At 38.9% G+C, this 26588-nt stretch overlaps 1 protein-coding gene across 5 annotated transcripts in view; it reads right to left on the bottom strand.

Moving 5' to 3' along the window:
* Positions 1-13596: 13596 nt before the first annotated feature.
* The window catches only part of LOC128740202 (uncharacterized), a 160455-nt gene continuing 147463 nt past the window's right edge, over positions 13597-26588 (bottom strand). For all 5 annotated transcript variants that reach the window (XM_053835733.1, XM_053835734.1, XM_053835732.1 and 2 more), the window contains 4 exons: positions 19299-19517; positions 18700-19226; positions 18345-18511; positions 13597-17248 (listed from right to left, as the gene is read on the bottom strand). In XM_053835733.1, the coding sequence (XP_053691708.1) occupies positions 15019-17248; positions 18345-18511; positions 18700-19226; positions 19299-19517 (3143 nt within the window). In that variant the 3' untranslated portion in view covers positions 13597-15018. The remainder of the gene's footprint in view (positions 17249-18344; positions 18512-18699; positions 19227-19298; positions 19518-26588) is intronic.

The raw sequence follows: 26588 nt of genomic DNA, 5'->3' as shown, positions 1-26588 counted from the left end.
AAGTCTGTTTCTTCGACCTTTTGGGACGGAGACGTTTTGTTATTTTTTCTAAAAGGAAAGTATCGAAATTACAGTAAACAGATGGTATATTTAACTGTCGCCCCTGTCTGTAAACGTGTGTGGTGAAATCTGACTTTGAAACTTTTCGTTAATTTTAATTTAATAGTGAAGTGATTAAAAAAAGCCTGTCCAGTTAGATCCGGGGTACGATGCTGGTCTAACAAGCCAGTCGTCGTAGGTTCGAATCTCAACTGGGCGGTGCCCTTATTGAGTCAATAGGATCTTTACACTAGCCCCGTAGGTTTCCTGTACTCTAATAACCGGCTAGAAAGCTGTCGATAAAGAAGGGTCAAGTTCTGAAGGACGTTTTTATACCCATGGCTTTGCTTTGATTGAAAAAGAAAATTATAATAAAATTAACATAATTGCGGTATCTAAGTAAAATGCATTCATAATTGGTTTAGTTATTAGCGTTCATAGTCTTTCATATTTCAGTGCGATAACTTGAATCTAAATTATGGAATGACACCTTGTGGTAATACGTAAAAAAGCAAAGCCATGGGTATAACCGTCCTGTTGAGAACTTGACCCTTCTTTATCGACAGACTTCGCAGCCGGCTAGTAGACTACAGGACAGTTACGGGGCTAGTGCAACGATCCTACTGACTCTACCTAGCAGCACCGTCTAGCCGAGATTCGAACATACGACGACTGGTTTGTTAGACCAGCATCGTACCTCGAAACCAACTTAAGTGGTAATACGTAGTCCTACGTAAAACTTTTTTTAAGATTTGCGTGGCGAAAGGTTTGTCTGAGTGTTATATAACGTCTCTTTTTCTCAATTTTTTAATAGCAATGTTTTGTGAAAAAATTGTGAAATAGCGATGATAGTAAACAATATGATTGTATTTTTCTATTATTAACTCTTATTACTATGTGATGCCATACAGCAAGTACAGTAAGTCAGTAGGATTGTAGCTGTCCTGTACTTTACCAGCCGGCTGTGAAGTCTGTCGATAATGCGTCAAATCTTAGAAAGACGTTTAAGCCCAAGGCTTTGATTTTTGGCATACAATAAATTGAAAATCATCTGAAAATGATTGCAATAAAATCTGCTTTGAACCCTCCAAAATTTTTTTTTTGTAAAAAAATTTAAAAAAATTTAAAAGAATATTTAAAAACTAATTATTCTTTTCAAACTACATCACATGATATAGGTTTACAAACGAAACTTTCCACGAAAACATAATGGTTCTTGAATGTCTTATGGCGAAGTTATTCACCTTGTCTCATTGTTCCTGCTGTCTCACTGTTGACTACTTTACCCTGATAATTGTGCTATTTCAAAAATTTGCCTTGAAACAAACAAGTGACATGGTTTTGTAAAGAGGATGGATATGGCTTTCAAATGAAATAGAAAAATTACGGCCATCTTGGATTCACCCGCCATATTGCATTTTATCATAAAATCACCTTTTATGCAAGAAGCGCACCAACCGATTTTAAGTTGAAGCCCACCATTCAAAAGCTGCTTTCATCAAATTAGGTGTGCATTGGCACAAACTAAATAAAGCCATTATCTATCATCTATAATAGCACCGAAGGCGTAGATTAAATTTCTGTCAACTATTTTTGATGCATATTTAGGCTCACAAAGAAAATGGGTATGAAATGGGGTAGGCAAACGAGAAAGCGTCCAACATAGCTTTCGCCAGCCCAAGTTCCTCCCTAGCGCCTCCACGCGACCATACCCGGTAATACTCTATTGAGTAGCTAAGCTAGGAGGTGCGATGCTGCGTGGTTCCCGGATGCCTGATCTTAAAGCTGAGATTATGGGCAGATGGTTGAGCCGCACAGCGTAGTTATCGAGTAAACCTAATATGTTAATTTTATTATTTGCTACGTTTTAGCTCATCAAGCACCTATACAGTAGAAATTTGTCCTTAATAATTTTAAATAAAGCACGTGGATATCAGATGGAAAAATTAATTTGATTATTGGATATTAGACGCACTGGTGACGCGACTCAAATGACGCGATAAGTAAGAAAATGTAATATGGACCCAATCAGCAATTTGGTAAGATCGTTTCAAGTCGAATTTTTCTACATGCCACTATATACGGGTCGACTCTTTTGGTAATAACATACCAAACGAGCTGAAAGTCCGAATGTAATAGTATAATCCATATGATTCTAGTATTACCTTCTGGCGGGATTGCTGACTAGAAAATGATTCCGGAATGCGCTGCAAGTACTCAGTCATTCTCCATGGGTTTTTGGATAGTCAGTAGAGCTAACAACATCTGTAACCCGAAACTAAGATAATGGCATAGACTAACCATCAATGCAGTTAGCTTTTTTTCATAATATCACTGCCGGACAGTGGGAGATAGATAGGTTATACACGCACACACACATATTTAGGCTCACAAAGAAAATATCCATCTAGTTTCTTCTAAATCAATATATATATATATATATATATATATATATATATATATATATATATATATATATATATATATACAGTGGTATTCCGATTATATCTACACCTGGTTTAATCTACACCCCTACACCCGAATTTAGGTACCCCCGATTTTGTCTACCATTTAGACCCGGTTTTATCTACCTTTTTTTAAATTGTGATTTCGGCATGAAAATCTGGAAGATTTCATGAATTTATGCATAACAGGGAATATATCTCTGTATTTTATAGTTTACTATATGGCATCTGTGGTATGTAATTATACACAGAATGGGTATAATAATACTAAAGTCAAATACGCAAAGTAACTTCCATTTATTTTGTAACGCATATTTTTAACATTTCATAATGACCCTTTGTGATATTTTTCTATACCGTAACGCTAACGGGCACACCCTGTCTCCGCTAGAAACTATGGTTATCACTTTTCTTTTCTTGAAAATTCTAATCTTTTGAACCATTGAACCGATTTCAATAATTTTATTACCAATGAGCTTTTCAGAAAAAAAAACAATAAACTGACGTTTAAAGTTTTTTATGATTGCAAAAACATTTTTTGTAGAAGCCTTGAAAATTACTTAAAACATTTAAAATATTCGTTTTTGCCTTTCTACTATATGAGTATATAGTATAGCATCACTCGAAAACCCGGAAATAGAAAGAAGGTTTTATTTTTTCATTATACTTTCAATGACAAGCTAGTTGTTTACATACGATATTAAAAACAGATATCTGAAATTTTTAATTTTCGACATACTCTTTTTGAGGAAATAAAGATGCGAAAATGCAATGGACTCGCATGGCGTTTTATTTTAGAGATGCATTTCTTTGTCAAAAAACCCCTTTTATTACAAGTAAAAACAAAAACCATGCGTCTCCATTGTATTCTCGATACTTTATGAAAACTTAGAATTTCTTTGGTCTACACACCATGGAAGCATAAAAAGTGAATGTTTTCAATGTTTTTGCGATAATAAAAAAAAGTTTGGGCTTTAGCCCAACATTTTTTTCTGAAAAGCTCATTAAAATACTTTCCATTTGGTATTAACATCATTAAAATCGGTTCAATGGATCAAAAGTTATCAATTTTCAAAGAAAAAAAAGTGGAAAAAATGGTAACTTTTGGGACCACACTGACTCAGAAAAGAGAACCCCAAGTACCGAATAAAAATACGGATCTCAAATTTACTGCAAAGGAATAAGTACACAAAATTTGAATAAAATCGGAGCAATTTTGAATTTCGATATGTCTTTTTTCATAATATTGCTGAGTTGACATACATTATGGCTAATGGTTGATATAAACAAAATGAGCCCTATGCGTAAAATTACGCTAAAATAATACATAATTGAAGAAAACGATCAACATTAACAATATTTTTTGTTCATTTAAATTATTTTGGAGCAATTTATTTTTCCCCAAATTTGTCTACTTTCCAAATATATCTACCAAACATTTTCGGATGGGTAGATAAAATCGGTAAACCACTGTATATATATATCTATACCTATAAAGAAGGATTTCTGTCTGTCTGTCTGTCTGTCTGTCTGTCCTGTGTTCCTTATAGAATCAAAAACTACTGAACCAATCGGCGTGAAAATTTGCATGTAGAGGTTTTTGGGGCCAGGAAAGGTTTTAGTGATGGTTAGAGACCCCTCCCCCCACTAAGAGGGGGGGCTCCCATACAAATGAAACACAAATTTCTGCATAACTCGAGAACTAATCAAGCAAATAGAACCAAATTTGGCATGTGGGTGTTTTCGGTGACAAGAATTTATTCTAGGGTAATTTGAGACCCCTCTCCTCTTTATAAGGGGAATTATAACTCCTCTCCCCTTTAAGAGGGGGGGTTTCCATACAAATTTCCTCATAACTCGAGAACTAATCAAGCAAATGGAACCAAATTTGGCATGTGAAGGTTTTCGAGGGCAAGAAAATTTTCTATGTTGAATTAGGACCCCTCCTCACTTTAAGAGGGGGGGCTCCTGTACAAATGAAATACCAATTTCCTCATAACTCGAGAACTAATCAAGCAAATGGAACCAAATTTGGCATGTGTGTATTTTTGAAGACAAAATTTTTTTCTATGATGAATTGGGACCCCTCCCCACTTTAAGAGGGGGGGGGGGCTCCTATACAAACGAAATACAAATTTCCTTATAACTCGAGAGCTAATCCAGCAAATGGAACCAAATTTGGCATGTAGGTGTTTTTGGAGGCAAGAATGTTTTCTATGATGAATAAGAACCTCTCCCCACTTTAGGAGGGGGGGCTCCTATACAAATGAAATACAAATTTTCTCATAACTCGAGAACTAATCAAGCAAATAGAACCAAATTTGGCATGTGGGTGTTTTGGAGACAATTTTTTTTTCAATAATGAATTGGGACCCCTCCCCACTTTAGGAGGGGGGGTCCTATACAAACGAAATACAAATTTCCTCCTAACTCGAGAACTAATCAAGCAAATAGAACAACATTTGGCATGTGGGTGTTTTTTTTTGGTGACAAGAATTTATTCTACGGTGAATTGAGACCCCTCCCCTCTTTATAAGAGGAATTATAACTCCTCTCCCCTTTAAGAGGGGGGACTTCCATACAAATTTCCTCATAACTCGAGAACTAATCAAGCAAATGCAACCAAATTTGGCATGTGAAGGTTTTCGAGAGCAAGAAAATTTTCTATGGTGAATTAGGACCCCTCCCCACTTTAAGAGGAGGGGCTCCTGTACAAATGAAATACAAATTTCCTCATAACTCGAGAACTAATCAAGCGAATTGAACCAAATTTGGCATGTGAAGGTTTTTGGAGACAATTTTTTTTTCAATGATGAATTGGGACCCCTCCCCACTTTAGGAGGGGGGGTCCTATACAAACGAAATACAAATTTCCTCATAACTCGAGAACTAATCCAGCAAATGGAACCAAATTTGGCGTGTAGGTGTTTTTGGAGGCAAGAATTTTTTCTGTGATGGATTAGGACCTCTTCCCACATTAGGAGGGGGGGCTCCAATACAAATGAAATACAAATTTCCCCATAACTCGAGAACTAATCAAGCAAATAGAACCAAATTCGGCATGTGGAGGTTTTTGGAGGCAAAAATATTTTCTACGGTGAATTAGGATCCTTCCACACTTCAAGAGGGGGGGCTTCTACACAAATGAAATACAAATTTCCTCATAATTCGAGAACTAATCAAGCAAATGGAACCATATTTGGCATGTGGGTGTTTTTGGAGGCAACCATTTTTCCCATGATGAATTAGGACTTCTTACCTTTTTAGGAGGGGGGGGGGGCTCCCATTCAAACGAAATGCAAATTTGCTCATAACTTTAGAACTAATCAAGCAAATGGAACCAAATTTGGCATGTGAGAGTTTTAGATGGCAGAATTTTTTTTCTGTGGTGTATTACGACCCCTTTCCCTTTTAAGAGGGTGGGCTCCCATACAAACGAAATACAAATTTCCTTATAATTTGAGTACTAATCAAGCAAATGGAACCAAATTTAGCATGTAGGATATTTTTGAGTCTTGAATTTATTTTATGATAGTTAGAGACCTCTCACCCCTGTGGTAGGGGGATATGGACTCTCATACAAATAAAACAGAAATTTTTGCGAAACTCAAAAACTAATCCAACTCGAGAAATTCGAGACTCTTCCATAAAACATTAATCAATAACAAGACCACAAAAACTATCTATAGTAACACTAGATCATTCAGGACGAGCCGGTCGCGAGTGTTGCCGGTGACCCGCCGTCGGAAGCGCCGCCCACTGGGGGGCTTGCAAAACTCGAGAAGTGACAAAGATCATCCGAGATTCATGATTTATGTACAACACAGGTTAATTTGTGGCAATACGAAGTTTGTCGGGTCAGCTAGTATATATATATATTCTAAATCAATATATATATATATATATATATATTTATATATATATATATATATATAAATATATATATATATATATATATATATATATATATATATATATATATATATATATATATATATATATATATATATATATATATATATATATATATATATATATATATATATATATATATATATATATATATATATATATATATATATATATATATATATATATATATATTATATATATATATATATATATATATATATATATATATATATATATATATATATTGATTTAGAAGAAACTAGATGGATATTTTCTTTGTGAGCCTAAATATGTGTGTGTGCGTGTATAACCTATCTATCTCCCACTGTCCGGCAGTGATATTATGAAAAAAAGCTAACTGCATTGATGGTTAGTCTATGCCATTATCTTAGTTTCGGGTTACAGATGTTGTTAGCTCTACTGACTATCCAAAAACCCATGAAGAATGACTGAGTACTTGCAGCGCATTCCGGAATCATTTTCTAGTCAGCAATCCCGCCAGAAGGTAATACTAGAATCATATGGATTATACTATTACATTCGGACTTTCAGCTCGTTTGGTATGTTATTACCAAAAGAGTCGACCCGTATATAGTGGCATGTAGAAAAATTCGACTTGAAACGATCTTACCAAATTGCTGATTGGGTCCATATTACATTTTCTTACTTATCGCGTCATTTGAGTCGCGTCACCAGTGCGTCTAATATCCAATAATCAAATTAATTTTTCCATCTGATATCCACGTGCTTTATTTAAAATTATTAAGGACAAATTTCTACTGTATAGGTGCTTGATGAGCTAAAACGTAGCAAATAATAAAATTAACATATTAGGTTTACTCGATAACTACGCTGTGCGGCTCAACCATCTGCCCATAATCTCAGCTTTAAGATCAGGCATCCGGGAACCACGCAGCATCGCACCTCCTAGCTTAGCTACTCAATAGAGTATTACCGGGTATGGTCGCGTGGAGGCGCTAGGGAGGAACTTGGGCTGGCGAAAGCTATGTTGGACGCTTTCTCGTTTGCCTACCCCATTTCATACCCATTTTCTTTGTGAGCCTAAATATGCATCAAAAATAGTTGACAGAAATTTAATCTACGCCTTCGGTGCTATTATAGATGATAGATAATGGCTTTATTTAGTTTGTGCCAATGCACACCTAATTTGATGAAAGCAGCTTTTGAATGGTGGGCTTCAACTTAAAATCGGTTGGTGCGCTTCTTGCATAGAAGGTGATTTTATGATAAAATGCAATATGGCGGGTGAATCCAAGATGGCCGTAATTTTTCTATTTCATTTGAAAGCCATATCCATCCTCTTTACAAAACCATGTCACTTGTTTGTTTCAAGGCAAATTTTTGAAATAGCACAATTATCAGGGTAAAGTAGTCAACAGTGAGACAGCAGGAACAATGAGACAAGGTGAATAACTTCGCCATAAGACATTCAAGAACCATTATGTTTTCGTGGAAAGTTTCGTTTGTAAACCTATATCATGTGATGTAGTTTGAAAAGAATAATTAGTTTTTAAATATTCTTTTAAATTTTTTTAAATTTTTTTACAAAAAAAAAATTTTGGAGGGTTCAAAGCAGATTTTATTGCAATCATTTTCAGATGATTTTTAATTTATTGTATGCCAAAAATCAAAGCCTTGGGCTTAAACGTCTTTCTAAGATTTGACGCATTATCGACAGACTTCACAGCCGGCTGGTAAAGTACAGGACAGCTACAATCCTACTGACTTACTGTACTTGCTGTATGGCATCACATAGTAATAAGAGTTAATAATAGAAAAATACAATCATATTGTTTACTATCATCGCTATTTCACAATTTTTTCACAAAACATTGCTATTAAAAAATTGAGAAAAAGAGACGTTATATAACACTCAGACAAACCTTTCGCCACGCAAATCTTAAAAAAAGTTTTACGTAGGACTACGTATTACCACTTAAGTTGGTTTCGAGGTACGATGCTGGTCTAACAAACCAGTCGTCGTATGTTCGAATCTCGGCTAGACGGTGCTGCTAGGTAGAGTCAGTAGGATCGTTGCACTAGCCCCGTAACTGTCCTGTAGTCTACTAGCCGGCTGCGAAGTCTGTCGATAAAGAAGGGTCAAGTTCTCAACAGGACGGTTATACCCATGGCTTTGCTTTTTTACGTATTACCACAAGGTGTCATTCCATAATTTAGATTCAAGTTATCGCACTGAAATATGAAAGACTATGAACGCTAATAACTAAACCAATTATGAATGCATTTTACTTAGATACCGCAATTATGTTAATTTTATTATAATTTTCTTTTTCAATCAAAGCAAAGCCATGGGTATATAAACGTCCTTCAGAACTTGACCCTTCTTTATCGACAGCCTTCTAGCCGGTTATTAGAGTACAGGAAACCTACGGGGCTAGTGTAAAGATCCTATTGACTCAATAAGGGCACCGCCCAGTTGAGATTCGAACCTACGACGACTGGCTTGTTAGACCAGCATCGTACCCCGGATCTAACTGGACAGGCTTTTTTTAATCACTTCACTATTAAATTAAAATTAACGAAAAGTTTCAAAGTCAGATTTCACCACACACGTTTACAGACAGGGGCGACAGTTAAATATACCATCTGTTTACTGTAATTTCGATACTTTCCTTTTAGAAAAAATAACAAAACGTCTCCGTCCCAAAAGGTCGAAGAAACAGACTTTATAGCTACTAGACAATTACTAGCGGTGGCACTAGCATCACTGGATTTTTACAGATTGGAAGTATTGGAAACCTTACGTCAGATTTATTCTCGTTCGCGTTCAAGTTTTGACAGATGTTTTCCACCAGCTGTTTCGAAAAAATATGTAATAGCAAGACACAATTTATGCAAGATTTTAGACTCACACCCTTATTCTGTATTTCAAACGAGTCTTTATTTCGTTCGACTTGTTTCGAACAAGTCGTTTTACTCATTTGATTTTGCTGGCGGAATGAAGAATACCATCCACTTTCGTTCGAAATACCAATACGTTCGCAATACAGAATACGTGTTTCAACGACCTCTAAACTCTCCTTTAAAATAAAAAAATATGGTTTAAATTGAATGATACCTTCATATTTGTAGTTGTTAATTGAAATTAATATAGTTTATAACCAAAACGACAAAACTTTTTTAGACCACTAGCAATATATATCTTTTAAAAGGCTTGAATCGCTCGTTGGTAGCTATACCATCTAAAAAACTTAAAGTTTTTAGGAATAAATGCTTTACAGTAGACGTTTATTTCTACATAAAAATCGTGAACTTTGCTACGGATAATTGGTTGTTTCATCTAGTTAAAGCCAATGTACACCTAATTTATATGTACACCTATATATATATCTATACCTATAAAGAAGGATTTCTGTCTGTCTGTCTGTCTGTCTGTCCTGTGTTCCTTATAGAATCAAAAACTACTGAACCAATCGGCGTGAAAATTTGCATGTAGAGGTTTTTGGGGCCAGGAAAGGTTTTAGTGATGGTTAGAGACCCCTCCCCCCACTAAGAGGGGGGGCTCCCATACAAATGAAACACAAATTTCTGCATAACTCGAGAACTAATCAAGCAAATAGAACCAAATTTGGCATGTGGGTGTTTTCGGTGACAAGAATTTATTCTAGGGTAATTTGAGACCCCTCCCCTCTTTGTAAGGGGAATTATAACTCCTCTTCCCTTTAAGAGGGGGGGGTTTCCATACAAATTTCCTCATAACTCGAGAACTAATCAAGCAAATGGAACCAAATTTGGCATGTGTGTGTTTTTGGAGACAAATTTTTTTTCTATGATGAATTGGGACCCCTCCCCACTTTAAGTGGGGGGGGGGCTCCTATACAAACGAAATACAAATTTCCTTATAACTCGAGAGCTAATCCAGCAAATGGAACCAAATTTGGCATATAGGTGTTTTTGGAGGCAAGAATTTTTTCTATGATGAAGTAGAACCTCTCCCCACTTTAGCAGGGGGGGCTCCTATACAAATGAAATACAAATTTCCTCATAACTCGAGAACTAATCAAGCAAATAGAACCAAATTTGGCATGTGGGTGTTTTCGGTGACAAGAATTTATTCTATGGTAAATTGAGACCCCTCCCTCTTTATAAGGGGAATTGTAACTACTCTCCCCTTTAAGAGGGGGGGCTTCCATACAAATTTCCTCATAACTCGAGAACTAATCGAGCAAATGGAACCAAATTTGGCATGTGAAGGTTTTCGAGGGCAGGAAAATTTTCTACGGTGAATTAGGACCCCTCCCCACTCTAAGAGGGGGGGCTCCTGTACAAATGAAATACAAATTTCCTCCTAACTCGAGAACTAATCAAGCAAATAGAACAACATTTGGCATGTGGGTGTTTTTTTTGGTGACAAGAATTTATTCTATGGTGAATTGAGACCCCTCCCCTCTTTATAAGAGGAATTATAACTCCTCTCCCCTTTAAGAGGGGGGGCTTCCATACAAATTTCCTCATAACTCGAGAACTAATCAAGCAAATGCAACCAGATTTGGCATGTGAAGGTTTTCGAGAGCAAGAAAATTTTCTATGGTGAATTAGGACCCCTCCCCACTTTAAGAGGAGGGGCTCCTGTACAAATGAAATACAAATTTCCTCATAACTCGAGAACTAATCAAGCGAATTGAACCAAATTTGGCATGTGTGTTTTTGGAGACAATTTTTTTTTTCAATGATGAATTGGGACCCCTCCCCACTTTAGGAGGGGGGGTCCTATACAAACGAAATACAAATTTCCTCATAACTCGAGAACTAATCCAGCAAATGGAACCAAATTTGGCGTGTAGGTGTTTTTGGAGGCAAGAATTTTTTCTGTGATGAATTAGGACCTCTTCCCACATTAGGAGGGGGGGCTCCAATACAAATGAAATACAAATTTCCCCATAACTCGAGAACTAATCAAGCAAATAGAACCAAATTCGGCATGTGGAGGTTTTTGGAGGCAAAAATATTTTCTACGGTGAATTAGGATCCTTCCACACTTCAAGAGGGGGGGCTTCTACACAAATGAAATACAAATTTCCTCATAATTCGAGAACTAATCAAGCAAATGGAACCATATTTGGCATGTGGGTGTTTTTGGAGGCAACCATTTTTCCCATTATGAATTAGGACTTCTTACCTTTTTAGGAGGGGGGGGGGGCTCCCATTCAAACGAAATACAAATTTGCTCATAACTTTAGAACTAATCAAGCAAATGGAACCAAATTTGGCATGCGAGAGTTTTAGATGGCAGAATTTTTTTTCTGTGGTGTATTACGACCCCTTTCCCTTTTAAGAGGGTGGGCTCCCATACAAACGAAATACAAATTTCCTTATAATTTGAGTACTAATCAAGCAAATGGAACCAAATTTAGCATGTAGGATATTTTTGAGTCTTGAATTTATTTTATGATAGTTAGAGACCTCTCACCCCTGTGGTAGGGGGATATGGACTCTCATACAAATAAAACAGAAATTTTTGCGAAACTCAAAAACTAATCCAACTCGAGAAATTCGAGACTCTTCCATAAAACATTAATCAATAACAAGACCACAAAAACTATCTATAGTAACACTAGATCATTCAGGACGAGCCGGTCGCGAGTGTTGCCGGTGACCCGCCGTCGGAAGCGTTGCCCACTGGGGGGCTTGCAAAACTCGAGATAGTGACAAAGATCATCCGAGATTCATGATTTATGTACAACACAGGTTAATTTGTGGCAATACGAAGTTTGTCGGGTCAGCTAGTATATATATATATATATATACGGGAAGGTTTAGGTTAGATGTTCAGAATAAGATTTGAGGCGCTATTTACAGCCATTTAAAAATATTTACAATCATATAAAACAATCGAAATTTCTGAACCTGCAGCAGTCTCCTCTATTTATAATTGCAAATATTGGGAATTATGGGCCCTATTCTGTAAGTCACGTCGAGCAACTCGGCTCGACTCAGTCACTGTCGATTGTCGAGTGCAAGAAGAACGGGCAGCATAGCAGCTCAATGCACGAGCAAAACAAAGCTAGCTCAGGCGTCACTTACTAACCGTTTAATCACTAGCTTTTTGGCGGATTTGTTAAAATTAAAATGTTAAAAGGAAAATTGACCTAAGAATTGAGGAACACCTACTAAGGTGTTGATCCTTAACCTAAATCAAATAAGTTCGTAGCTTGCTGGCTTATGCAGTCGCTGATGTTACCATCACAGTTGGGACAACAAAGACTTCTCCATCGATTCCACTGCACAGATTGACACTGGAAACCGTAATAAACAAGGCGCCCCCATTGATTGCTAGAATAAAGGAAACGCATGGTTATTCTCTCGTTAACATTCACAAATTTCAAGCCTCGAATGAATTCTGCTATTTCATTGATCCGAATTCAGCTTATAAGTCGAAACCCTTTTTTCACTAGTATAATACTACTAGGTAGTATTATACAAAAATGTGTGACATAAACCGGCGATTACGCCGAATGAATTATTGCTGTTTCTCAAGTTTAGAAAATTTTTGGTTTGCCCCTTTAGTTCCATTTGTGTTAGAGTTAATGTCACAAGATTGTGTACTAATTTGCATGTTTTTAAACTCAGATTGGTGCAAAAGTTATGACAAATAATATCAAAAAACTATGCATTTGCCAATTCACAGTTGAAATACAATGATTCGCGAGTAAAGTAACAGTTTACACTGCAGCATAATCCAGACCGCTTGCTACTACAAGTCGAAACCAACCAGAAGTGAAGATTTATTCCCATGAAAAATAAGATAAAAACAAAAATACTTGAATATGTACCCTATCATGCCGACAAGAAAATTTACATTACATTGTGTGAAATATATCGAGACAATCCCCTTGCTAAGAGTTATTCGAATGGAAAATTGGCTGCTGAAATGTTCTATCTGTAGCAACGTGAATTGAATCCCGAACAATAATAATTTCTGCCCTCTCCGGGTTATTTACGATCACCGTTGGAGAAAAAGAAGGAAAAAAATAGCGCATCGGAAACGACAGCAATGATTGCTATAATTGTTGAGATAATTTGCGCTGAGATTTGCGCCCTCCTCCTGCTACGCCAAAGTGAAAATTAAAAAATAGTGCCGCATTTCGTGAATGTTTTGAGAGTTTAAAACCGACTAATTATTATGGAATACCTTTAATTTTATTTCAAATTTATACACTTTTTTTGTATTTTAATCCAAGATTGTAAGTCTATTATGTGTTTCTGTGTTTTATCTTCAATTGATAGGTGTGATAAAATACGGGTCCTTAACACTCTGATTCCTAAAAATTCATTAAATAATAGTCAACTATCTCATATGTTTCGCTCTTTCATAGGTTTTTCTTTCTATTTGTTACTCCACAGTTTCGTTTGTAGTTCTGTCTTGTTGTTCTTATTGTAAACCATTACTTATCATAACATATGTACCTAGACAAAGGTGCATTACTGCTAGTTTCATTGTAATATTTTCATCTTACCACACTAGAGGGTGCTTGCCGAAAACTTTTCCGCAGCGTTGATCGAAGCGAAATGAATAAACTGTACGCCTATCAACTGTATAATAATTTACCGACAGAGTTTTTCTGTTATCGTGAACCGTTTCAGCCTAAGCCTAAACCTAAACAAAGGTTGGTTATATAACATACGTGCCGTGAGAATAATGGGAGCAAAATCCACGCTATTGTAAAATAATCTGCAATATAGTGTAACCAAGTTCAGAGCTCGGCGATATTTGATGGTTTCGGTGTATAAATGGTATTTCATAGGGGGGGGGGGGGGGCGTATGTAGTATAATAACGATCGTAAGATCCAATTTAACTTTCCTAATAAGTTATCTGTTATCTGTAATAATTATAGTTGCAATGAATAATTATAGTGCCATTGTATACTAAAACTTAAATGTTTACGCCTGCGGCAAAGCAAAAACCTATGATAAGAAGAACGATGCAAAGTAATGTTTACTGATCTTCCAATTGTTGTTTTTTCTTTTTCTCGGTTCATTTAGGGGCCTGTATTAGGTTCTGTGACAGTGTGACAATAGTTGTTGCTTCACTGGCTTTGTTCCTTCCTGCCTATATGCTGGTATGACGCCTGATTCAAACCCAATTTGCTAAAACGTATGTGCATCAACGACAAAAAGGATGTTGCAAGATTTCCTGTTTTGGCTGTTACATTCGCATTCGGCTGATCATCAGGCTTTCAGGGTCGTCGGTCAGTCAGTGCTCGCTCGTGTTGGAATGTTTTCCTGCGCGTTTGCCTCTGATTCCATCGATTGCAATAAAGAAACCGATAATGAATGAAAACTCGTAAAATAGGTTAAAGACAAGCCAAAGTGACTAGAGCAATTAATTGTTAGTTCTCGAGGGTGTTCAGCATATTCTTTGCTTAATGTGTGTGTATTTCAATATTTTATCTTTTTGAGAAGCTTTGAAGGAAAAATCTAAATCCTAATAATTGATCAACATTGTTTTCTTCATGTTCACGTTACTTTCTGTGGACTAACTTTTTTTCTGTTCTGTTCTACCTTTCATTTACGATTAGTGTGCAGTTCAGTTTTGCTTGTATTATCGATTTCATTCGCTTAGGCACTGCTTTGGTCCTCGTTCGAGGAGACACGTGACAAGGATCTTTGTTTTTGTTGTGGTATCACAGTTAGGGATTTTGGTATTTTGGATAGCAACTGGGCGGCTGAGTTGTCCATTAGAATAGAGCCGCCGCTCGTTCCGGCTCCCGCTAGCATCGGGTTACCGGAGGCGTTGGCAACCGCTGCTGCTGCCGCTGCTACCATCGCACTGAGCTGCGATTGGTTGACCAAGTTGCTCAGGAATTGGTTGTTGCTCTTGAAGAGCTGATCGAGTTGTGATGGGGTGGATGGGGAGGTTGCATTCGGTGGATGTTGCTGCTGTTGTTGTGACTGACTCTGCGAGGGCATCGAAAACACACTGGTGCTGTTTGGCAGGGAAAGGGCTTTGCTGGCGGCATTCATTGATAAGGTGTTTTTGAAGAATGCCGTAGCGCTAGCGGCACTCGTAGCGGCTGACGCCAAATTGCCGCTGCTGTTCGGTTTGCGCATGCGTATCAGCTGCTGCAGCTCACTGCTAGGACCGTTCGATTTCGCCGAGTTACTGCTGTTATTGTTCCCGCTGTTGTTGATGGGAATGAGAGAATTTTGCTCTAGGATCTGGTTAGGTATTTGAACCATCTTGGCAGCGGAGTTGGTGACGTTTTCTGTGGGTTGTTTTGGAGTGGGCGCTCTAATGAGAGTGGGAGGTGATTGCTGCTGCAGCCGCTTCTGGTGGTGGTGAATTTGCTGCTGCAGCAATGCTTGCTGTTGTTGAAGCAGCTTTTCGCGACGCAAAATGCACATGCGGTTGTAATCGTTGATGGAAATGTGGTACGGTTTCCCACCGGACATAACTTGAACCAATTTGGGCAATTTTCGGCCGTCAGCGGTTTGATACAGAGGACCTGCTTTGATGGTTTCGGAACTGCCAGGTGTAATCGGTATCAAGGTTGGTCGCCAAGGTTTAGACGTTTCACGCCGCTCTGCTTCCGTTAGCTGATCGGGCAGTTTGATAATTTCGCGCCCTCCGCTTGTACCCGGGGACTTTTTGTTGGTCGTTTGGGGTTGCAAGAGGGACTGCTGCGGCTGAAGGAGGGATTGCTGTTGCTGAGGTGGTTGGAGTGTCGAGGATTGTGATTTGCTCGAAGGAATTGATGTAATTGTAACATTCTGCTTTGCGTTGATACTAATGAGCTCTGGAGGTACCATACCAATTGATTTTCCGGCTGGTGCAATAACGGTTTCGTCTAATTTAATCACTTTGCTGCCAGATGCAGTGTCCTGCTTGCTGGTGGCAGGTTTGAATGTAGCATCAGTGGAAAGTTTTCGCTTCATTGATATTGCCGGCTCTCCTGTAGCAGCAACCAGGTGTGGATTATTAGACTTAAGCAAACTGACCGGTTCTGTCGACGGTTTGTTTCTAGACTTGGCAGTGGGTATTATAGTAATTGGTGCATTGCCTAATTGCTGGAGGATAGTATTCTTATCGACAATCGTTAACGAAGTAGACGGTGTGGAAATATTATCGAAAGATCGAAGCCGATTCTGGACAGCCTCTGAGTATGAAGCAGCATTGTTCTTAGCTTGTGGCGACAATATTAAATCGCCATTACGGAAATATTTCTCCAGTAGCACCAAATGCCGCAAAAAGCTAGACTGATTACCGTACGGTTTTTGTAAATCCTCCCACAGAGCACGTGTTGCATCGTCATACTGTAAAGTGGTTGTAACTTTGGCCCATCCTTCTGGTGTTCGCGTCGAAGCAGTGCTGAACGGAATATTGATGTGAATACCGAGCTCCTCTTCTCCAGGAAACAATTCACGCATTGAAATGTTCGGGTTGGCCTTAAGAGCCTTTGTCATATCGAGAGCATCATCTTTGCGGCGTTTTTCCGCCGACGCTGTCTGTTCAATGGATACATCAGTCGAATCAAGAACGATGGAACTGTTACTACTGACATTGGCACCCGAAGTAATTATCTTTGGTGCCGGTGTTATTGTAACTTCTTCAAGTTCACCCATTTGAGTACAGTTTGCATCGTTAGCAGAAACCTCGGTAGACTTACGTGAGTGGTGTCTGCGGCGCTGCAGCGAAATGGACTCACCCACCGTCAACAAGCTCGCCGAATCTTCCTCACCATCCGAAATGACTATGTCCGGGTTGGTGACTATTCTTATCGGTTCTATAACAACAGTGTCGGCGGCTAATTGTTCTTGTTCGTTTTCACGTTCATAAGACTGTAGCAACCTGAAACAATGAACGAATGTGCATTAAATTATTTGAATGTTCGCCCAATTCATAAGTAGCTACATAAGAGCATATGATTTTGTTAATTAACTACGAATAATACTGAGAAATGACCGAGAAAATGTTTACAAACTGCGACGACAATGATCAAATATTCTTTATCGTGATATAAACAATAAACAAGCACTGGTCGACAAAATTTAGAAAAAGCAAAAATAAAAATTCTATTTGTCCGAAATTATTACGGTCACATGCTAAAGATTGTGCCATATTTGTAAATCGCCTCTCTTGGGAGTAATTATTCTTTAAAGAATATAGAAATTGAATACAGTCAGTCCACAATCATCGGTCACACACAATTATGGGTCATTTTAGCTTTATCTACCGATTAATGCATGAATGTTATGCTAATTGATTGAAAAAATCGTTACTCATAGGTAGCACTAATAATTTGATCAATGATTAGGTCATATTTAAAAAGAAATTAGCAACTAAACCTAAAATGACCCACAATTGTGTGTGACCCATGATTGTGGACTGACTGTACCTATTATCCACAGTTAACCTGTGAAAGTGTCTCTAATAAACAAACAAAACACAGTTAACCATGCGCCTCCATTTGACAACATGCTATGGAGGGATCTTTTAATTTTGCATAAATAAATCGTGGACGATAAATAACGAAAATTCAAATTAATATCAAGGTTGTAAATGTCTTAAAATCTTCCTCGTACCATTTGCTATAATCCAATCAACAATAAATTGCTCTGTCATTAAAGAACTCTCTCTCTCATCAGCATCGCTCGCTGATCGCTATATCTATTGAATATCCTAATTTATTACGCAATTATATAACCGAAGAGACAAAAACACATTATCGAACAGAACTTGAAGGTTCTATAAAACAGAGAAGTTCTGCCAAAAAAAAAAACAAGTATCTCTCAGCAAATGCGACGCAACGCGCGTAAACACCCAATCAAAAAACAATTTCAAACCGATTGTAAACAGCCAATTAAACTTTGGCAATCATAAACTTTTTCTCACTCTTTCTCCGGTGTACTCAGTGCTACCGCTACCGTGCAAAAACGATACCCACCTTCGGTTGTAGTTCTTGATGAACTGAGCCTTCTGTGATTTTGCATCCGGTGGCTTAAGCAACAAATTAGCATAGTATCTGCATAATTTGCACACGACTAGCGTCGAATTGCCAAGCTTCATTGCTATTCCTTGCTCCTGGATAAGGCGCTCTAATTGCGGAATTTCCTGCAGAATGTACAAGAAAGAAGCAACCGGTTAGGGAAATAAAATTCAGCCACTGTCGCCTGCCAGACCGGCAAGCAAGTGCAGACCGCAAGGAGTTAAGAAGTTGGAAAATTTATCGTCTTCCCATTTCCTGTGCAGCGAGATTTCGCATTTCGGCTTCCTTGGAAGGGGATAGAATTTATACTCACATTGACTATGTAATAGATGTGGTTCTTCGGCAATCGACGTCTGCACATGGCGCATATCATCAGGTGGTCTATAAGCTTATAGTGGTCATCGCAGATTGGAATAAGGTTCGACGTCGCATTGTTTTGTTCCAAATTTATCTCCATAATTTTCAGGATGGTCTTCTTCATCTTGAGCAACCATTTGCGGCGGATTGTGTGCGAAGCAGCTGCACCACAATTCTGAACGTAGCAGTTGCCATGGATTTTTTCCTCCATGACCTCCAAATCTTCGACGGACGATACCTGATTCGGACCATCTTTCATTTCTGATTCGGCACTTTCTGTCGACATCGATGTTGGATTCAACATCACCTCATCCTGCGCTTGCTTGTCATCGGCTGACACGCCAGAGTTGCTTTGTATTTTAGCCAACGATGAAAGAGACTTTGCTTCGGTTCGTTTCCTATAGGAAGGACAATTGGCCTTTCTGTCCACGTGCCGAAAGCAAGCGTCGCATAAACAGCTATCAATCTTAATTTTCAGTTCACCTGTTCGGGAAAATAGATTCATTAAAAAGTTGTTGTATTGATTGAATGTTTAACATCAGTCGCGATACGTACTATCCAGGATCTTCTGCTGCCTTTCGGTGGACTTCATTGCCGCAATGTGACATGGTGTATCGTACAGACCGAACTTGCCACCGCAGTAGAAACATTGATCCTGACACAAGCGTTCCGGATGTACGTTAAATGAAGATGCCTTTTCCGGGACGATGAGCGCTTTCTGTACTACCTCTTTGGGGGCAGTTTCCGCGACCACTTCAGTCAATGTAACACCATCTGGAAAACAGAGCAGAAGCAAAAAAATAAAAGTAAACAAAAGCAATTACTCAAATTAATAGCCCACACTCATCCTTCGTTCGCCTGCGGACAAAAGTAATTCAAAACCTTTCGCGAAGGCGTCACTGGACGAATAATCAACAAATCATCACCGGTCCTGTTGCCACACCCACACCAGGCCACCTTTTTCCGTTGTGTCATTAATCCTAAACCCCAACAGTTACCGGTGAAGCACTTGTTATAATTCACCCCCTTAATTTTCATCTCGGTTCGCTGATTCAAGGACGGCAGGCGTGCGAAGGGAAAACAGTCCACTGCGTGGTGGGGACAATGGATGGGGTAGAAAAGCAAACGATGGAACGATCGTTCATCCAGCAAAGAAAAGGTCAGCTTTTAATATCCTATAAATTCAATATTTTGATAGGAAATTAAGCTTTCCACTTTTCAGCATTGTCCCACGGTGAGTTAAGCTGAACGACGCGTAGCGACGGAAACGGAGAAATCGAGATGACATCGACACGGTGTCTAGTTCTACTTTTATTCCTTCTGTCTTTTGCCATCTCACCCTACTGAATGCGATATTCCTTTGGCGAACGCCTTGCTGATTACGTGACGGTATTTGGAAACAATGATTGTACAATTTTTCTTATTCTTGGACATCTCCGGCGAGAATTGATTTTTTTCCCTAGCTTACACATTACGTAGATGGTTTCGATTGGTGTAACAAAAAAAAAACAGAGCCCGAGCAGGGGATGAAACGGAAAATTGAAATTTTGCCGTATTTCTAAGTGATAGCAATAACAATTGGGAGACTAATTCCATCTGAAATATCGCTTGACAGCGATTACCTTGGGCTATCGTTGTAACGGGATGGTTTTTTTTCTAGTGCGACAGTCCCTTCTGGTCATACGTTCGATACTCGAGCTATCATTATTTTGTGATCTGTGCTAGCTCCTACGGTTATTTTCGTTAATATTGGATCGGTAGTTGTACGTGACATAGGGGGTTGTCCCCCAGCGCCGGACACGGCCCAACACCGTACACTTTTGATTTTTATAGTTCGGACGGAGCATCTTAATAATAAATATGATAGAAACAACAAAAAGAAAAGACGTGTGACTTTATACCTATATGACCAGAATCATTCATGACAATACAGATTTAGGGTGCTGGATGGTTTCGTCTACGGCGGGTCTCCGTCTACTTACCCGACATAGGCACGAAGCATTATAATCCCTTTTGATGCGAATGAAATTCAAATAAATACTTGGCATAAATATTTATGAATTGACTCTTCATAATAGGTAAAAGATAATGTAAGAAAATCATTATTTTTCACTATTTTTTCAAAAATAAAAGTCCTGTTGGTTCTTCTATTCGCTTTGAATATGACAAAGCGCTTCAGAAGTAGATCACTCGAAGTAAAAACATCGAAGTTTGAGCTCCGATTAAAACTACTTGAACTTTCTTGTGCAAATTGGACAGCTTGTGCACACGGCATAACGAATACATGCATTGATTTTTGTAAACAATTGTGTTTGTCAATGACAGACGGAAGCAGATCTTGTTTATGGCGTAGTGCAGTTTCTGTATGACGAATTGCCGCTGAACAATAAAATTTGTTTCTGTAAAAATCAAAGTTCCGAAAAATTTTATCCGTTTAAATGGGTGTACGTTTAAATCGGGGCTCCGTAGCCGCAAGGTTACCGAGTCTGCTTTGACAAGCGAGTGGTCGTGGGTTCGAATCTTAGTAGAATCAAGCCAGTCGATGTCAAGTGACTTTAGCATGGGTTTATTCTCAGGCCCCTCCATTTACCCTTCCTTCGTGCTGAATTCTATATTTACCCCCTGAAGCCTCTTGACAGTGCAAATGTCCCTCCTATAGTTAAGTGTACTGGTCAGAGGTACGAATGAGTCCTCGCCAGGGACGGCTATAATATGGGATAATGCTGGCAGCGAGGAATAAGTGGGCAAAGTAGATCAAGCTTTGAAGGAAGGGTAAACCCCAATACACGCAAGCACGCATACAATTTAAAATAAGCATATCGCTCACTCAATAGCGATTATAGCAAAGAAATGCAGTGTAGGTCATACAGCAAACACCCGGGCGATATTACAATAGATCAACTATACTGGTCGCAGTAATGAGTCCACACATGGAAAAAAATGGGTGTACAGGAAATGAATGTACAGGGAAGAAGTGAAAGATTCATCTCGAACACTGGACTTGAGTACTTGTGGATAAGTTTTTTTTAAATCTCAAAATTAAGTGTGAATCGTGATTACGTATGATGAGGTAGCTCCGTCACCCTATTTGTTTTTATAAACTGGCGATCGAAATGTTATGTTTCAGCTATTTTTCTAAATAGCTGAATTGAATTTTCCAATTCAAGTCCAGTTTGAAGTCCAATTCAGTTCAATTTTGAACCAATTATTGACAAAACGGCAAGTCCGGATTCAAATTCAAATGCTAATCTAATGTCTAATCGAAAGTTCAAGTTTAAATTTGATTTCACGAAAACAGAAGGTCCCAGTTAGTGCATTTTTTTGGTATGGACATTATCACTATGACCAGTGCAGTGGTTTGATACTGTGATATCGTCCGGGTGGTTTTACGTATTCCACAGTCCGTTCGAACGAACGAACGAACGAACGAGCGAGCGAACTGTTTATTATCGGTGCGTAAGTGGCGATGTCTTTTATGTTTTTAACTATTTTTCATCCAATATTACTCTCTAAAGCCCATGGACAAGAGGCTTCATTAGGTGGTACCTTGAGCCAGTACCACACCACTCTTCATTGATACGGTGCACGGATTGACTGAAAAGCAGAATGTTGCAACAGACGAAAGATGTCGGCAGCTGCTCATGAGATTGTTTTTTTTGTTTTGATTATAGTCATTATAGTTTTGATTATTAACAGCTTGAATCATTCGTGACTTCTGCGGGGTTGGGATTTGAGCCCGGGACCTCGGCGTGAGAGGCGTGAATGATAACCACTACATCGGAATTGACCCCTTCAATGAGAAATTCTATTTTCGAACGAAAAAATGTTGATACAGAATTACCTCCCACGGACAGTGACTATTGATGGCGATGGACTGGAAGTGATTGATGAATTCCTATATTTAGTCTATTTCTGGTCACCGCCGACAATAATACGAGTAAGGAGATTCAACGACGCATTCAAGCTGAGAATCGAGCCTACTTTTCCCTTCGCAAGACGTTTCGATCAAGAAGCATTCGCCGCCGCACAAAGCTGACGAGGCATCTTATCAGACCGGGCTTCAGACTGTAACTTTTTCTTACGGAAGACATACGTGCACTTGCCGCATTTGAACAAAAAGTATTTGCGGACTGTTTAAAAGAAACAGCCGCCGGTGCTGTGTGAGACATTTTACTACCCACACACTCGCGCACGCTCATCCTTGCATCGTCTTCCTGCATAGCTTATTCCCGAGACAAAAAACTCGTGGGAAATCAAATGCTGGTGGCTGGCTGGTGGCGCACTGGGATACAAATTTTGCATTACTTTTCCTTCTTTCTTTTCTTCATTTCCACCCTCGATTCTACTCATGGGCGGGAGTGCGCGCCTTCGCGTGTAATTGGCACCAGCAGATTGGGCGCAACGACGAACGCCGAGTGACAACTGTAGCTGTTAACTAAACACATACGCGCAAAAACTCGTTGCCGAGCAGGAAGAAAATAAGATCGGGAGTTTTAAAGGGATGCTTATGTCGGCGTGTTCGTTCGAATAAGTGACTGCAGTGACGTGTGTGTAAGAGAAAATTAAACCACACGAGTGCGGGTTTCGCATGAGATAGGAATGGAATGAATTCCAAACACGGCAAAAACCAGGATTGAGCATACACGAATCAGAGTGATTGCAGGCCAATATCAGCAGCGCGTGACGCCCACAGTACGTCGCATCGACCGTGTCAACTCCAAAGCGCCGTCATTAGTTGAAATTGAAGCAGCATTCAAATATATGAAATCTTACAGAGCACCTGCATTTCAGCCGAGATGCTGAAAGCTTATCCAGTATTGTCACCGCAAATGGTACATCAGCTCTCCAGCAATATCTGGGAAACTGCAAAATTTCCGGTGAACTAGATGCAAGGCATCTTGGTTAAAGTCACCAAGAAAGGATCCTATCTGAATATGGGAACTAGGGCGGCATCATGTTGCTCGGTATCACTCCTAAAGTGCTCTGAAAGGTGGTTCTTAATCGAATCCAGGCGAAAATCGACGCTATTCCTACTATTACCTGCGGAACGTGATGTGTATCAGCAGAGGAAACTGCAGGTCTTCGTTAAACATAGCCCGGACTGGACATTATTCGGACTTGCTGGCCTCACACTTGCATTTCCAATTTGGAACTCGATTGTCGATATCATCAGCGCCAGAAACGAGATTCGGAAGCGTAGGTGGAGGTGAATTGGAGGAGAGAAGCGAACGAAATCTGCAGGAAGCCACGAAAATGGAATCCGCAGAGACAACGCAGAAGAAGCAGACCTAGAGGCTCATGGCGGCGTAGTCTACTCAACTGTGAGACTATTGGCGCGAGCATCTGCTGTTGACAGATGACCGTCGACAGTTGGGAAACCAGACTTTTTTGTGTTCTCGAACCAGCGTTCTTTTAGGCGGCGGCAACCATTCAGGTCCTCAGCATATACAAGTCTGCAACCACCACCCAATAGAAAGGTGACGTCATAGGAAAACAGTGAAAAGAGCAGGGCCCATATTGCTACCTTGCGGAATTCCAGACATGTTCTTAAACTGCGAAGAAATACAGGAGCAAGCTTCACACGCAGTACTTTTCCGCACAAGTACGAGCTTAGCAGCCATTGAATCATCTGTTGAGATGCCCCATTGCCGGGGAAGTTCATGCAATAATATTGTATGATCAATCCTAGCAAAAGCAGCTTCCAAGTCCGTGTAAATTACATCGACTTGCTTCTTTTTCTCCATTTCCGAAATGCAAAACGAAGTTTGGGTAAACGGAGCGACCAGACATGAAACCATGCTGAACCGTGGACTAATAGTTCATAGTGTGGGACAAAATAACTCAACTCACGATTATCTCAAATAGTTTTGACGCAGCACAAAGGCTCGTAATTCTGCGAAAGTTTCTTACGTTTTGACGGTCGTCAGTTTTATATAGGTACAGGGAACATAAATGACTACTGCCAAATAATAGGGAATTTAGCTTGTTCAAATGATAACATCTAATCATTGATCCAATTTATGTAAATTGTATAAAACTGTCCTGCAAGTTTGGTTTTATATTGATCGTTTGTAAAATATCCAACAGACATGACAAATAGAAGAAAATCCATGAAAAGTATTGTCCTACACATTCCGCTTGCACACTACCACCTTCTGTTAGGCATGTTGCGGAATAACTTATATTTGTAGGGTTTAATACTGTGTTTCACATTTGCACGGTTTTATACTCAATGCTTGAAGCAATATTCTAGTGCCGCGATGCGTAGCCTTTGCATAGATGATAGAATTAACGCCAGTGTCTCATCTTTATGTCTGTGGTTTGTATTTTGATATTGACATTAAATTTATTGTGTTGCAATAATTTCGTGTTCGACTTTAATGTTTTTCTAAATTATTGGTATAAACAAGATACAAAAAAACATCTTATCTCTCATACACGAAAAGATTGGAGAGGTTTCCTTTAATTCTACTACTCAATTTATAATTAATCTTACCTCTTTGCGGGAAAACAAATACTAGGTTTTTCTATAATCAGAACTTGTGTACATTGATCGGTGTCACTTCGCTCAAATAATGGCGAAAGTCCCATAGGATTCTAGCGGATATATATGATTTTTTTCTTGCTCCGTCTGCATTGCCCTGTATACGACTATTCTTTTTTGCTGCAACTGTATTGCTCATTTCAGTGGTACTAATACCTTTTGCGTGTGGAAACATGGCGTATCAACCATCGCTTACATGAATCGTTTCGACATTTTCCTGTCACATACAATCGACGAAGTGATTTTATTTTCAAAAGTTTTGTTAGTGTAAACCTATTTATTGTTTCATTGTAATGCGTAGTTTGTTGTTTGGTTAACTTTAAACGCAGATTTACTACCATTTTCATATTCATATTTTACTTGTTATAAGCATTCTTAAAGTTTCCGTCTTCAATTAGTGACTTAGACTTATATTAGGACTTAGTGAGTTTTACTGTTTTTCGAAGCTGCTGATTTTTAGCATATTTTCGTGGCTGACGGGAGCTGGCTGCTGGTTCAAGCACTCTATTTTTTCAGTTTGATTTATGAAATTCATTGTTCAAAGTTTAGGCGTTTTCCGACAAAGAATAGTCCAGATTTCAAAAAAATAAGTTAGTTTTAATAAACATTTTTAAAGACCTATGCCCATAACTACTACCTAGTCATCTCGTTGCGAAAAATAATTACCTACATTAAAATGTTACGGTGGAATCCAAAGTATAACTTTCAAGCATTTTTGAAATTCGTGGATAAAGTCGCCTTTTTCGCTTTAAATTTTTAAGCACCCAAAAAATATTGAATTCAACCGTGCTAGATTAGGACATGAGATGCACCCCATGTGCCGGACCTAAATCACCTTTCGTACCTTTTCTGGGTACATTGGCTCCCGTTGCCCTTTAGGTAAACTCAGGGTCGCTACTCCAAACATATAACGATGTTTGTTTACAGCGTTGTGATCAAAATCGAAATTTTAACAGTTTCCCAGGCAGCACTCAAAGCCATACCATGATAATACACGTACCGGTTGAACATTTATTTGGTGTTGAATAATCAATGGAATAGAAAAGGGTATATCCGCCATCCGTTACGATTGTGTACGCATATATGGACCCAAACCTCGAGTATGAAAACAAATCATTTCCAGAGAACAGAAAGAGCCTGTCCTGGGGGAGCATGTCCGCATTGTCTGTTCTCCGCAGCCACGTATTGTGATACTGCCGCTCAAGCGAACATGTTTTTGTTTTAGCTTAAGGCAAGACAAGACACCTGACTTTTCCCGCTCGGTGTGTCCGGCAAGTCAAAAGCTAACCGAGAACGGTGGG

Source organism: Sabethes cyaneus, chromosome 3 (assembly GCF_943734655.1).
Source record: "Sabethes cyaneus chromosome 3, idSabCyanKW18_F2, whole genome shotgun sequence".
NCBI lineage: Eukaryota > Metazoa > Arthropoda > Insecta > Diptera > Culicidae > Sabethes > Sabethes cyaneus.
The sequence above is the reverse complement of the archived record's forward strand: the minus strand, read 5'-3'. Positions and strand labels throughout refer to the sequence as shown.